The sequence below is a fragment of the Halichoerus grypus genome, chromosome 6 (genome assembly GCF_964656455.1).
Source record: "Halichoerus grypus chromosome 6, mHalGry1.hap1.1, whole genome shotgun sequence".
In the NCBI taxonomy this organism is placed as follows: domain Eukaryota; kingdom Metazoa; phylum Chordata; class Mammalia; order Carnivora; family Phocidae; genus Halichoerus; species Halichoerus grypus.
The window spans coordinates 121,011,338-121,025,141 of NC_135717.1; the positions used below are offsets into that span (position 1 = coordinate 121,011,338).

The 13,804-nt window shown below is 34.7% G+C and overlaps 1 protein-coding gene and 1 pseudogene across 1 annotated transcript; both read left to right on the plus strand.

The window, feature by feature from the left end:
* Positions 1 to 1,888: 1,888 nt before the first annotated feature.
* Positions 1,889 to 2,890, plus strand: LOC118532146 (olfactory receptor 6C65-like; annotated as a pseudogene).
* A 3,751-nt stretch (positions 2,891 to 6,641) lies between these two features.
* Positions 6,642 to 7,583, plus strand: LOC118532156 (olfactory receptor 6C76). Its single transcript, XM_036086544.1, has one exon. It carries the CDS (start codon positions 6,642 to 6,644, stop codon positions 7,581 to 7,583), a length of 942 nt encoding a protein of 313 aa, XP_035942437.1.
* Positions 7,584 to 13,804: the final 6,221 nt, after the last annotated feature.

Sequence of the window (13,804 nt, forward strand, 5' to 3'; positions counted from 1 at the left end):
AGAGAGTGCACAAGCAGGGGCAGAGGGAGAGCGAGAAGCAGACTTCCCGATGAGCAGGGAGCCCAATATGGGGGCTTGATCTCAGGACCCCGGGATCATGACCCAAGCTGAAGGCAGACGCTTAACCGACTGAGCCACCCAGGTGCCCCTACTAATGACCTTCTGATGACAGGTCAGAAGGAGGGCCATCTGCTTCCAGACTGCAGTTGAAAGTGGGTAGCTGAAACTGGAAAACAAAACCATGCATAAGGGAAGCCTGCTGTACTGGTAGAAGCACACCATGACGAACAACATAGGTAAATATCTTTCATGATATTAAGCATCTACCTCACTGGGATTCCAAAACTCTCATTACCTAAAGTTCCCATTTTGTTGACACACACTGTTACTGGTCTGTTTATCTGTCAGGATTGACTAGTTCAGAATAATCGATGCATGAATGCAGAGCTAAACCCATACAGCCAAAGAAATCTCTGGATTTTTGAGGCATTCATATACATTATTCAATCATTAATGTGTTCTTTAATTCATCAAACAAAATTGAATCAGAATTTGTGTTAAGCACTAGGAATGATGCAGTCGAAGACAGACATGGATGCTAACCTATCTACATACACTGTTTATGTGACCTTGGGCAAGTTACATAACCACTGTGTACCTCAGGTTCCTCATCTGCAGAGTGAGTCTCTTATTAGGACCTACCAGAAGCATGTTGGGGTGCAAGATAAAGGCTGTTTGGATCTTTGCCATAATATTAATACGAATGATAAAAATAATAATAATCAATAATAAAACTTATTAGATTTGTTGTATGATTATTATCTTCTTTCCAATATACTTCCTTTCTCTATCACATCCTTGAAAACTACAGTTTAATAAACAAGAAAGTTATCAAATTATTATTTTTGAAAGCAGAGTTTGACAAAAGCAACAACTTTCTGAAATAATTATTTAATCTTATAGGGAATAATCTGATTTTTTATTGTTTACATAACTGACTATATTTAAGGAGTCCAATTTAAAGAGCCCTTTTACACTATGACTTTGTTTTTTTAATAAAGGTTGTCATTTTTTGTGCCAATTTTAGTCAAAGAGGAGCAAATAAGGTCAATTTTATATAAAGACTAAAAGGAATGGATTTCAATGAATTGCCCATAAATACAGTATTTTCTGCTTGATTTTTTACTATAAATATAAACCAAGACTTATTTAGAAAAATATTGCATTCTGACTCAAAAATAAGGTTTCCAATTGCAAAATTAGCATATAGAATTTTATGGGCATTAAGTTTCAAAAATAGTATATATTTCAATAACTTGTTTAATCTACTCAAATGATTTACTTCCACAATGAGATAAGCTAAGTATTTATCATTATTACTCTTTTTTATGACTGTAAAAAGACTTTCTGTATGTTAAATAATTAAAATATATAGCTGGGGGCGCCTGGGTGGCTCAGTCGGTTAAGCGTCTGCCTTCGGCTCGGGTCACGATCCCAGGATCCTGGGATCGAGCCCCGCATTGGGCTCCCGGCTCCGCAGGAAGCCCGCTTCTCCCTCTCCCACTCTCCCTGCTTGTGTTCCCTCTCTTGCTGTGTCTCTCTGTCAAATAAATAAATAAAATCTTTAAAAAATATATATAATATATAGCTGGAAATTATCTAAACAGATTAAAATCTAAGTTTTTAAAAATAAAACAGATTAATTTTTCTCTACTAAACAAATTCTGATATGAGTTTGCAATTCTAATGAATTATTTTTTCACTTCTTGATAATGCATGCTTTATTGTTCTTTGTGCAGAATAAGAGCACTACCAATATATTTGAAATTATCAAGAGCTGACTTCCACTCTTATTTTTATCTACAGAGCTACAGAATCCAGTTTAGTCATGCCAAATAAGACATCAATTAGAGAATTCATTCTTCTGGGACTTACAGATGACCCAGAGTTACAAACTGTGATATTCTTTTTTATGTGGATCACCTACTTATTTAGTGTAAGTGGAAACATGACCATCATCATGTTAACACTAGCAAATGTTCGTTTGAAGACTCCCATGTATTTCTTCCTCAGGAATTTCTTTCTTAGAAATTTCCTTCACAACAGTCTGTATTCCTAGATTTCTGATCACCATTGCTACAGGAGACACAACCATTTCTTATAATGCTTGCATGACACAAGTATTTTTTTTAATCCTTCTCGGATCAACAGTTTTTTCTTCTGGCTGTAATGTCCTATGATCGCTATGTGGCTATCTGCAAACCTCTACATTACACAACTATCATGAGTAACAAAGTCTGCAACCAGCTTGTAATCTATCTGTTCCTGGCTGGCTGGGTTCCTTATTATCTTTCCCCCTGTGATGATGGGGCTCCAACTGGATTTCTGTGACTCCAATATTATTGACCACTTTACTTGTGACTCTTCTCCTATGCTATTCATTGCTTGCACAAACACATTTCTAGAGCTCATGGCATTTTTGTTAGCAGAATTCACACTCATGGTAACTTTGGCCTTGGTGATTCTCTCTTATACACTCATCCTTAGAACAATTCTGAAGATCCCTTCTGCCCAGCAGAGGAAAAAGGCCTTTTCCACTTGTTCCTCCCATATCATTGCAGTTTCCATTTCTTGTGGGAGTTGCATTTTCATGTATGTAAAAACATCTGCGAAAGAAGGTGTGGCTTTGAGCAAAGGTGTAGCAGTACTTAATACCTCTGTTGCTCCCATGCTGAATCCCTTTATTTACACTTTAAGGAACCAGTAGGTGAAAGAGGCCCTTAAGGACTTCACCAAAAAAAATGCTATCAAACAAGCACTAATAATTATGAACTCTGTAGCTAAAATCACAAATAAGCCATACATAAATACAAATTGTTGTTCTGGGTAGTAGGTATACACACAGATACAAAAGTTCCTGTCATTGCAGCACTTATTTCTAGTGAAGGGACACACACATTAAACAAGCAACATAATAGAAAAGTAAATTTCTTAGTACTTTAGTAAATGACGAATGCTGTGGGGGAAAAAATGAAATACTTCAAGGAAAGGAGAGGAGAACCAAATTCAATAGAGTGGTCAATGGGCGTCTGGGTGTCTCAGGGGTTAAGAAATCGACTCTTGATTTCAATTCAAGTCATGATCTTAGGGTCATGAAATCGAGCCCTGCATCAGGCTCCACGCAGGTGTGGAGCCTACTTAAGATTATCTCTCCCCCTCTGCTCTTCCTACCTCCCCCCTGCCCAATTGCACATAGGCTCTCTAAATTAATTGATTAATGAATAAATGAATGAATGAATAAATAAATAAATAACAAGTGGTCAAAGATTTCAGTCATTTTAGAGCCCTTTTTTATTTCATTTTTCTTCATTCAAACGTATTTTTCTATATTCTCTACTTTTTGTCTTTTCTGTAGTTTTCCCAGGTCCATACAGTCATCTGTCTCACACATGTCAAACATAGGGAGACCATGAGATATGACTCTAAATAAACATTGTTTTTCCCTTTCAAAAGTAGCGAGATCTAGATAACGAATCCAAATTCTACTTGAAAAGAAATGATCAGAAATACAATGCACAGCAATCCACAGTTAATGGATGGAATGGAACCTAAATTCAGGGATTAGAAAACTATGCTTTATGATTACTTCTAGCAATGAACTCTGTCTCCTGCCCACTCTTCTTCCCTTATGCTATTGAATCAGATATTCAAAATCTGCATAGGGAAAAAATAGCTGATAAACAGTTATCTTCTACTGTGAAAATGATTTATTTCAAGCTGTCAGGTTACTTTTCCACCAAATCAGCTCCATCGGAAATATTTGTCTATGTCTTTTCAGATTATACAGCTCCGGTTAAACAACAAACTGGAATTTTGAGAGGCTGCAGCTGATGGGGAGGGTGATTTCTCCCATGAGTGCTATAAACTGAGATATTAGGAATGCCTGTTTTTACACCACATGCAGTGACCTTAATCAATTATTTGATATATCATATAATCAGAAAACAGAAAACAGAAACATATAATGGGAAATCATAAAAATCAGTCCATGAAGTCCATGAAGTTACTGAAAATCAATCGGACCCTTAACCAACTGAGCCACCCAGATGCCCCTATATGTAAACTAGTTATTTAGCTCAATTAAAAGAAATATTCCCTAAGGAAATTTTAGTTGGAATGATATCTCAAAAGTCTTCAATAATTCTAAAATTATTTTTTAAGCAGTGGAACTAAGTGTTTTTTCCTCAATAGTCTCTACCAGTTTGCCTTTCATACTGTAAACTGATTCCCCACAGTGTTAAAAATGATAACATTTTTGTTATCAATGACAACAGGTCATAGGAATATGAACATTAGAAAATGTTGGGGTTTTTTGTGAAGGTTCCCTCCTTCCCCAAATACCTGGTCATCATCCTGCTGGATAATTTCCTTAGACTTCTCCTGGGACACGGGTCCTATAATAAGCCAATTAAAATATACTCACCAAAGTTGATCTTGTGCATGATTCATCAGTACCCTATTACTATTTTCCCAAAAGTCATTAAGAATTTATCTCGAAGAATGTTTTCCAAATATTTCTGTAGCAAAACACATTAAAAGTGCTAGGTTTACTTTTTTCCTCAGGAAAATAAATGGAAATGGTCCTCTGTGAAATATCAGAATAACTGATCAAAAAATAACTCTAGGTTGTTTTTCTTTTATGACTTTTATCTAAAGATTTGCTAGTAAGATGTCAGGTGGGATATTTCAGGATTCCAGATTTGGGACAATGGTGGGGAAAAACATGAGAAAATTATTCCATTAAATATTTTGAGATGAAACATCAAGGTTTTTGTGAGGAAATATACAGCTTTGTGGGAAGACAGGGAAAAAAGGTATTTTTCCATGAAGCATTAGCCTGCCACTTGTCTTTTGATTTAACATAATTAAGTACATCAGTTTGCATTCAATATTCCACACTAACCATCAATCTTTTGATAATATGTAAGTATTCTCAGTTTATATTTATCTGATGTTTCAGCTTCTATTCTATTCATTGTATACCAGTGATTACCCTTTGGTGTGTTTCTCTATCTCAATATATATAATATACTACCTTATATATATATATTCAATAGTGCAATAAATTGAAATGTAAAAGTATTTTAAATGGTAATTTTTACCAATTAACTGAAATATGTGAAACATGGCATACTTTTCTTTTTTTTTTTTTAAAGATTTTACTTATTTATTTGACAGAGAGAGACACAGCGAGAGAGGGAACACAAGCAGGAGGAGTGGGAGAGGGAGAAGCAGGCTTCCCGCTGAGCAGGGAGTCCGATGCAGGGCTCGATCCCAGGACCCTGAGACCATGACCTGAGCCGAAGGCAGACGCTTAACAACTGAGCCACCCAGGCGCCCCTAAACATGGCATACTTTTCTTAATATTGATACATTTATACTTTAGAAAGACTTAATGGATATTCCTGGTGTGGGTGTCCAAGATAGTTCTAAATAATATATGTAAGGTGTTTGTATCTAATTTCTAGATATGAGTACTGCTGAACTTCATTAACAATATTTTGTGAACATATTTTTTGATGTTCAACTATTAACTAGATTTTTAAAAGTTATTTTATTATGAATCTTGAAATAATAAAGTGAAAATCACTAAGTTAAGTTTTCATATAGAGATACTTTTCTTTAAAATTTTAATTCTAATATAGTTAACATACATTGCCATATTATTTTCAGGTGTGCAATACAGTAATCCAACAATTCCATACATCAGCCAGTGCTCATCATAACAAGTGCACTCCTTAATCCCCATCACCTATTTCACCCATCTTCCCTTCCACCTCCCCTCTTGTAACCATCAGATTGTTCTCCATAGTTAAGAGTATGTTTCTTGGTTTAGAAAGACACTATTTTTTAAAGAATCAAGAATAAAGATAGGAATCCAAAGGCTCAATGTGTATCTGGGAATAGAATGTATAATGGCTTGAAAAAATACGGGTACTACTTATATAAACTATTGTTTAATACAAGTAAAAGTTCATAATGCAACATTAGAATGACTTGGTCTCTGAATTTTTACAATGAAAATAGCAATAAATCAACTAATAGAGGTAGTATTCACTACTTCCCCAAAAGAACACTTAGAATTTTCACTAGAAAGTGTTAATTAGGGTTGGGTTGATCACTAATTTCCATCAGCAGTAGGAATTTTATGCTCAGAAAAGATGACATAAGAAAAACATAATGTCCTCTATATTTTAGGGGGGAAAAAAGTGAAGCATGAGAAGAGCTCATGTTCAATCAATACAGTTCCCATGTAACATTTGTAAAAATGGAGGCAGAGTATAAACATATAGCAAAGAATCAGAGGACATTATTCGAGTAATAAGATTGATAGTAAACACAGAAGATATGCCCATAAGATATATAATAGAAGTGGGGGAAATGATGAATGTAATTATAGAAGGAAAAATTTTTAAGCCCCCAGGTACTTTTTGTGGAAATACAATCATTATTTTATTTTTTTTAATTTTTTTACAATCTTATTTTTAAAAATAGGGGCAGATAGTTAGATTTGTCTAACTGATTTATTATTGTCTGTATTAATTTGGTCAGTAAGATTTGTGAAAAATCAACCACCAGAAATGAAAAATAGAACATCAGTGACCAACTTCATCCTCCTGGGTCTGACTGATAATCCAGAAATACAGGTTGTAATTTTCTTCTTTCTATTTCTCACATATATACTGAGTGTTACTGGAAATCTCACCATCATCATTCTTACCTTGATGGATTCCCACCCGAAGACCCCTGTGTATTTTTTCCTGAGGAATTTCTCCTTCTTAGAAATTTCATTTACTTCTGTCTGTAATCCTAGATTTTTGATCAGCATCCTAACTGGAGACAAATCTATTTCCTACAATGCTTGTGCAGCTCAGCTGTTTTTCTTTATCTTTCTGGGCTCAACAGAGTTTTTTCTTCTGGCCTGTATGTCCTATGATCGTTACGTGGCTATCTGCAAGCCTCTACATTATACAAGCATCATGAATAACGAGATCTGCTACCAGCTTGTAGTCAGCTCTTGGCTGGCTGGTTTCTTGGTAATCTTCCCACCACTGGCCATGGGCCTGCAGCTGGATTTCTGTGACTCCAATGTCATTGACCACTTCACCTGTGATTCTGCTCCTTTACTGCAAATCTCTCGCACAGACACGAGTACTCTAGAGCTCATGAGCTTTGTTTTAGCTGTGCTTACTCTTATGTCCACTTTGATGGACATAATCCTCTCCTACTCTTACATCTTTAGAACAATTCTGAAAATCCCTTCAGGTCAACAAAGAAAAAAGCCCTTCTCAACTTGCTCCTCCCATATGATAGTTGTCACTATCTCTTATGGAAGCTGCATCTTCATGTATGTGAAAACATCAGCAAAGAAAGGGGTTGCTTTGACAAAAGGTATAGCTATGCTCAATACCTCTGTTGCTCCTATGCTGAATCCATTTATTTACACTTTAAGGAACCAGCAGGTGAAACAAGCATTTAAGGATGTTGTAAGAAAGATACTTTTTTCAAAAACATTGATCTGACCATAATTTATAACAAAAATATTGTGAAAATTAAAAGCAGGAAACCTCACTGAAGTGGACTTGGGATGCTAGAAGAGGAAGCTGAAAGTGGGGAGCCATACCACTCAATGTCAATTACAGGAAGAACTGTCAATTACAGACCTCACCAGAAGAATGGAGGGCAGAAAAGAATCATAAATTACAGGCCCCAACAGGGAAAGATGTACATTGCATCTCCTACAATAAATTAACTACCCCTACAACTCAGCCAATAAGAAATCATCATCACCCTAAATTCTTGCTTTTCTCAAATGAACTTTTGTTCAAAACAACTTCTCCCAGCTTCTACCTTCTTCTCCATAAAATAACATTCTTCTTTGTTGGATTTGCCTATAGCATTCATGACCCGAACTGTAATTCTCTGTCATTCGTTATTCCCAAATAAACTTATTTTTTTTCTGGTAAAATAACCAACTGTTTTGTTTTTAAGGTTAACACTATACACACAACACTTTTACCAGAAAACCAATAAATAATTTGTTGTTTTATTTCTTCTCTCTCCTTACTTTTATCAATTCTCAGGAATACAATTATTTATGCTATTTTGGATTCAATGTTCTTATATTACAAGTTCTCCTTATATGAATTTAAGCACAAAATCATTATGGAATGATTTGTAGTATTTTTCCCATGATATAACACAAAGAAATGACTAAATCACTTCTTACATAAATGTATGTGCTTCATATATACTGTGTTGATATTTATCACTGCATAATCTATTCAAAAAGCATATGGCATGGGCGCCTGGGTGGCTCAGTTGGTTAAGCGACTGCCTTCGGCTCAGGTCATGATCCTGGAGTCCCTGGATCGAGTCCCGCATCGGGCTCCTTGCTTGGCAGGGAGTCTGCTTCTCCCTCTGACCCTCCCCCCTCTCATGTGCTCTCTCTCTCTCAAAGAAATAAATAAAATCTTAAAAAAAAAAAAAGCATATGGCATTAGTATTTTTTAGTTATTAAATTATATACATATATGATTGTACCTACATATGTATGTATATATATATATACATACACACTGTTTGGGGTTTTTTTAAGATTTAATTTTTTTTATTTATTCACTTGAGACAGAGAGAGACAGAGAGAGAGCATGAGCAGGGGAGAGAGGCAGAAGCAGACTCCCCACTGAGCCGGGAGCCTGACACAGGGCTCAATCCCAGGACCTGGAGATCATCACCTGAGCCGAAGGCAGACATTTAACCATCTGAGCCACTCAGGCGCCCCTATGTGTGTGTGTGTGTGTGTGCGTGTGTGTGTACTGTTTTAATGATTTTTTTTAAATGATCCATAGAGGAAACTTACAGGATAGAGGGATAGCAGATATACAAACAAACATTAAATTAAGAGTCAAACAATGTAGAGTAGGGGGACATTATTTCTTATATTGATCAAGAAATTTAACTCACAATTTACTTAATTTCAATATAAAATAGAAAACTTGAATTACATGTTTGTCATTATGACAGCAAAGCAATAAGAGCTAGAATAAACTTTAGTAGTTTTTTCTTTTGTCTTTAAAGCAATTCATTGTATGAGTGCTTAAATAACAATAATCAATTAATAAACTATGCCATTAAGAACAAATTTCCTGAGTGAAGAACTTTTCTAACTGGAGTTATTACTTAAAGGAAAGACAATAGCATATAATCATCTTCCTATAAAACATTTTACAGACAACTAGCATCATTTGGCTTGGTAATGAAGCTCTCTAGGGACCTTTATCCAAGACTGTGGTTTATAATTATATAACCATACAATATCTTAGCCAATAGTATTGTTTTTTTCTCTAAGTTGTCTCAGTCTAATTTTGATAAGATTCCCCTACTGTAGTATGTGGGATTATAGTGTTGCCTAATGCACATAAAAAATAAGCCATCTCCTCTTGCTTAAAAATGAGAGGGAAATAGTTCTTAGGCAAAGAAAATACCATCTAATTTATATTAGTCATCTTCATTTGGCCTATTTGGTTGTATGGAAAGCACACATAACTGAAGATGCAGGGGCCCTCACAAGATAAAGGCCACCCAAGGATGCATATCAACACTCTTTAAACAGTGGCATCCTTCTGGTGAATGGTCAACTGTTTGCCTTGTCCAAGTGACATATTTGATCAGATTTGGACGCTACCATTTGTAATCACAAGAGAGTCAAATATATAGATAGCACAATATAAATGTAATCACTTAAAAACGGTTAGTAGTTCCTGGGATTGTCAGATGCCTTATGGGAAGGAGCCACACTCTTATCATCAGCATACTAAGACACTGAGAAAAACAGGATGATATAGATAATAAATATCATTGTTCTTTTTTCCTTTGTTTGTCTTTTTCTTTTTACCTAGACATAAAGATACGTGATGAATCATCCCTTCACCTAAAAGCATCTATGACAAGTCTAAATGCTGTAGACCAAATGTATTTCTACTAAGTTACACTAAATCAATACTGCTAAATTCTGACTTTGGATATTTTGTGTGTGTTTTTATGATATGCTTAACTCCCTTTAAATGACTTGTACCAACTTTATTTAACCACTCAGTGTCTTGGTTTTATTAATTGTCAAATTGGGTGAATAATCCATAAGTCACATTTTTTATTTGATTGATTTTTTATTTGTTTGACAAGGATAAATTAAGTCATTTAAAGTGTTTATTTCAGGAGCCCAATAAATATTTGGTATTATTTTATCATATAATCTCTCTTTTTTAGAACACCCTTCATCCCTGGATTTAAAGAACCATACACTTCCTCTCTTTTCTCTCATTTTGCTTTCATTCCCAAGTTTACCAGTAACTATTTGTCTTCTGTAAGTAACTGTTGATAGTATTTTGTTCTCTCATTCTCTGTATCCCCCCTTTTAAAATTTTATCACAGAGCTTAATATTACATTCTGAGATAACGACATCTAAACCAATGATTAACCCACTCCTATCATGCAGCCAAGGCCTAAATATCTGACTCCTAATTTTTGACGTGTTTACGTGGTTTGAGTAGTGGATTTACCCAAACATTTTTTGGCCTACAACCTCAAAAAAGCATGCTAAGAAAAAACACCATCCTTGCTACATAAAATCATCTAAGATATAATTGTCTTAGTGATAAACCAGATATGAAGATTGCCCCCATAGCCATCTTTCCTATAGAGCATGTCTGGAGCTGCCAACATGCAAGCATCCCATCTACATTTCTACATGGATATCTGAATGCATATCAAAATCAGGGTTCAGAAATTGGAAGTATCCTCTTCTCCTTCCTACCAACAAAAGTCAGTGGGCACCTAAAAATCCTATTCTGACCAGCTGTAATGAGGAGTCCCCCCTTCATCTTGATGTGAAAGAGGCCAAGTAGGGGACCCACATCTGGTGGTAACAAGGCTCAGTACTTGCCTTCTACTTCTGGACCGGTCTCAGAGGAAGCCAGCTACAACAGAAAGTCTAAGTAAGATCCAGAAACTCCTAACATAATGACAAATCTGTCCAGATTTCAATAAAAAAATCACCTGTAATACCAATAACCAGGGAAATCTTAAATTAAATGAAAAAGACAATCAATTGAAATCAACACTGCAATGAAAGAGGTGTTAGAATTACCTATAAAGCAACTATCATAAAAGTACTTCAACGAACAATTATGAAGACACTTGCAGAAAAGAAAAATTAGAAAGTCAAGAGAGAAAAAAGAAAGAAAAGAGAAAGAAAGAAAGAAAAAGAAAGAAAGAAAGAAAGAAAAAAGACCCCAGCAAAGAATAAAAGACATAAAGAACAATCAACTGGAAATTTTATGAATGAAAAAAATAACTGAAATTAAAAAATACTTTGAGAAGGTTCAAATTTTAAAAAATTGAGTTGGATTTATTTGAGCATTTTATGAAAACAACAAATGGGAACACAGTAAATTAAAAGTATTAATCAGATGAGGGAAAAGAAGTGCCTTAAAGATTTTTTTCTGGTGATGCTAAAACTGAAATTACTCCAAAGATGGACACTGAAAATTTGAGGAAGTTCTGATAAGATGGTGAGCAAATACTGAGAGCTGTCTTCCTTCCCAAACAATTCATGAAGCTCTCACAAAAGTAAAAAGTGTGAAGATCTGAAGATATAAGGTAGAAAAAACAAAGATGTCTAGAAAGACTAAGGTGTTGTGAGCTGGTGTGAAAAAAGCCAGGTAGGCTCAGAGAAGAATATGCATGAAAGATTTAGTTATAGAAACAAATTCAATGGACAGGCTCAACATAAGAATGGAAGCCACAGAGAAAAGATTCAGTGAACTTGACAAAAGAACAACATACATTTACAATCTGAATTAGGGAGAAAATAAACTGAATATTAATAAGCATAACAATAATAATAAACAGAGCCTGAGGGACCCCTGGGACAATAACAAAATATCTAACATTCTTGTCATCCTCATCTCTGAAGGAGAAGAGAGGGTGGGACAGAAAAATTATATGAAAACTCTAAAATGAAAATACAAAATATCAAAAAATTTGGGATAGCGCAAAAGCGGTGCTGAGAGAAGAGTTTATAGCACAAAATACTTACATTAGAAAACAGAAAAGTGGGGAGGCAGGTGGGGGTGGGCTAAATGGGTGATGGGTATTAAGGAGGGCACTTGTTATGATGAGCACTGGGTGTTATATATAAGTGATGAATCACTAAATTCTACTCCCGAAACCAATATTACACTATATGTTAACTAATGGGAATTTAAATAAAAATTTGAAACATTTAAATACATACATACATACATACACACATACATACAATTTAAAGAATAATATATAAATAAAAAAAAGAAAACAGGAAAAGTCTTGAATCAATAATCTAAGCTTTCCTGGTTCAACACAAAAAAGTGGAGCAAATAAACTCAAAGCAGGCAGACAGAAAGAAAGAATAATGAGAAAGGCAGAAGTACAATAAATGAAAACCAGAAAAACAATAGAGAAAATCAATGAAACAAAAAAGCTGTTATTTTGTAAAGAGCAATAAAATTGGCAAGCATCTAGTAAGAATGAAAGAGAGATAGAGAAGTAAAAGAAAGGCTCAAATTACCAATATCAAAATGAAACAAGGCATATCACTAGAGACAAAGTGATCTCTACACTTTGATCTCAGACATCAAAGTGATAATATGGGAATATTATGGACAAATCTATGCACACAGATTTGACAGATGCAGTAGACCAATTCTTCAAAACACACAAACTGTCATAGCTTACCCAATAGGAAATAAATAATTTTAATATCTTTGTAATTATTAGGTAAATTGAACTCATAATTAAAAATAAAATAAAACTTCCCCAAAGAAATATCTAGGCCCAAATGTTTTCACTGGAGATTTCTCAGTGTTTCTACTCCTTGAACACATGGTATGTTAAAAATCTGCTCAGTGTGTCTTTTCTTCATTTTTATTTATCTCTGCTTTCAAGTTCTACAACTCTCCACATTATGGCTCCAGGCTTCAATGTTTTAGAACCTCAGGCTTCATTAATTTGTTTTTATTTTGTCAATATGCTTAAGCATTGGTTGGTGGAATATTATTTATTTGTTTTGTGACTTTTCACAGCCGTGTAAGTAGGCTGTGAGAAAAATGATTTATTCTGTTAAAGGAAAACTGCTAAATAAAAACAGCAACAAATTAAAAGGGCATTACATTACTGAACCTAATTTCTGTTCCCCTTTATCTTACTGTGTTCTTCCGTCAGGATTCTGAAAAACATACCATTTCTCCATAATCTCTTCAATACCATACCATTTGCTACAAGCAAGTTATGCGTGTGAATTTCAGAAGACACTGAGTGCAGTTTCACCAGGGAAGGATAAGAAAGTCAACTAATAGATAGGTTAAGAAAGTGGCATCTAACTATATTGGAATTTAGCTTTTTCTAAGAATAAAGTCCAAAAAAAGTTGAATTAAATAAATATGTATTCCATTTCTGACAGCGCTGGACTAAATGGTTTATATCAACCTGTATACTCTGAATTAAAAGAAAGATGGAAAAATATATTTTAAAGTACAGTTAATAATTGGAACACTATCAATATTGTTCCTCAGATTAAGATTGCCATCATTTAAGGTTAGTTTTCCATTGGGACATCTGCCGATACTGAAATTCAACAATAAGAAAATGCACAACTCAATTAAACAATGGACAATGATCTGAACAGACACTTCACCAAAAGTG

Excerpts from the sequence above, each read along its gene's own strand:
- LOC118532156 (XM_036086544.1), top strand. The coding sequence starts at position 6,642 with ATGAAAAATAGAACATCAGTGACCAACTTCATCCTCCTGGGTCTGACT.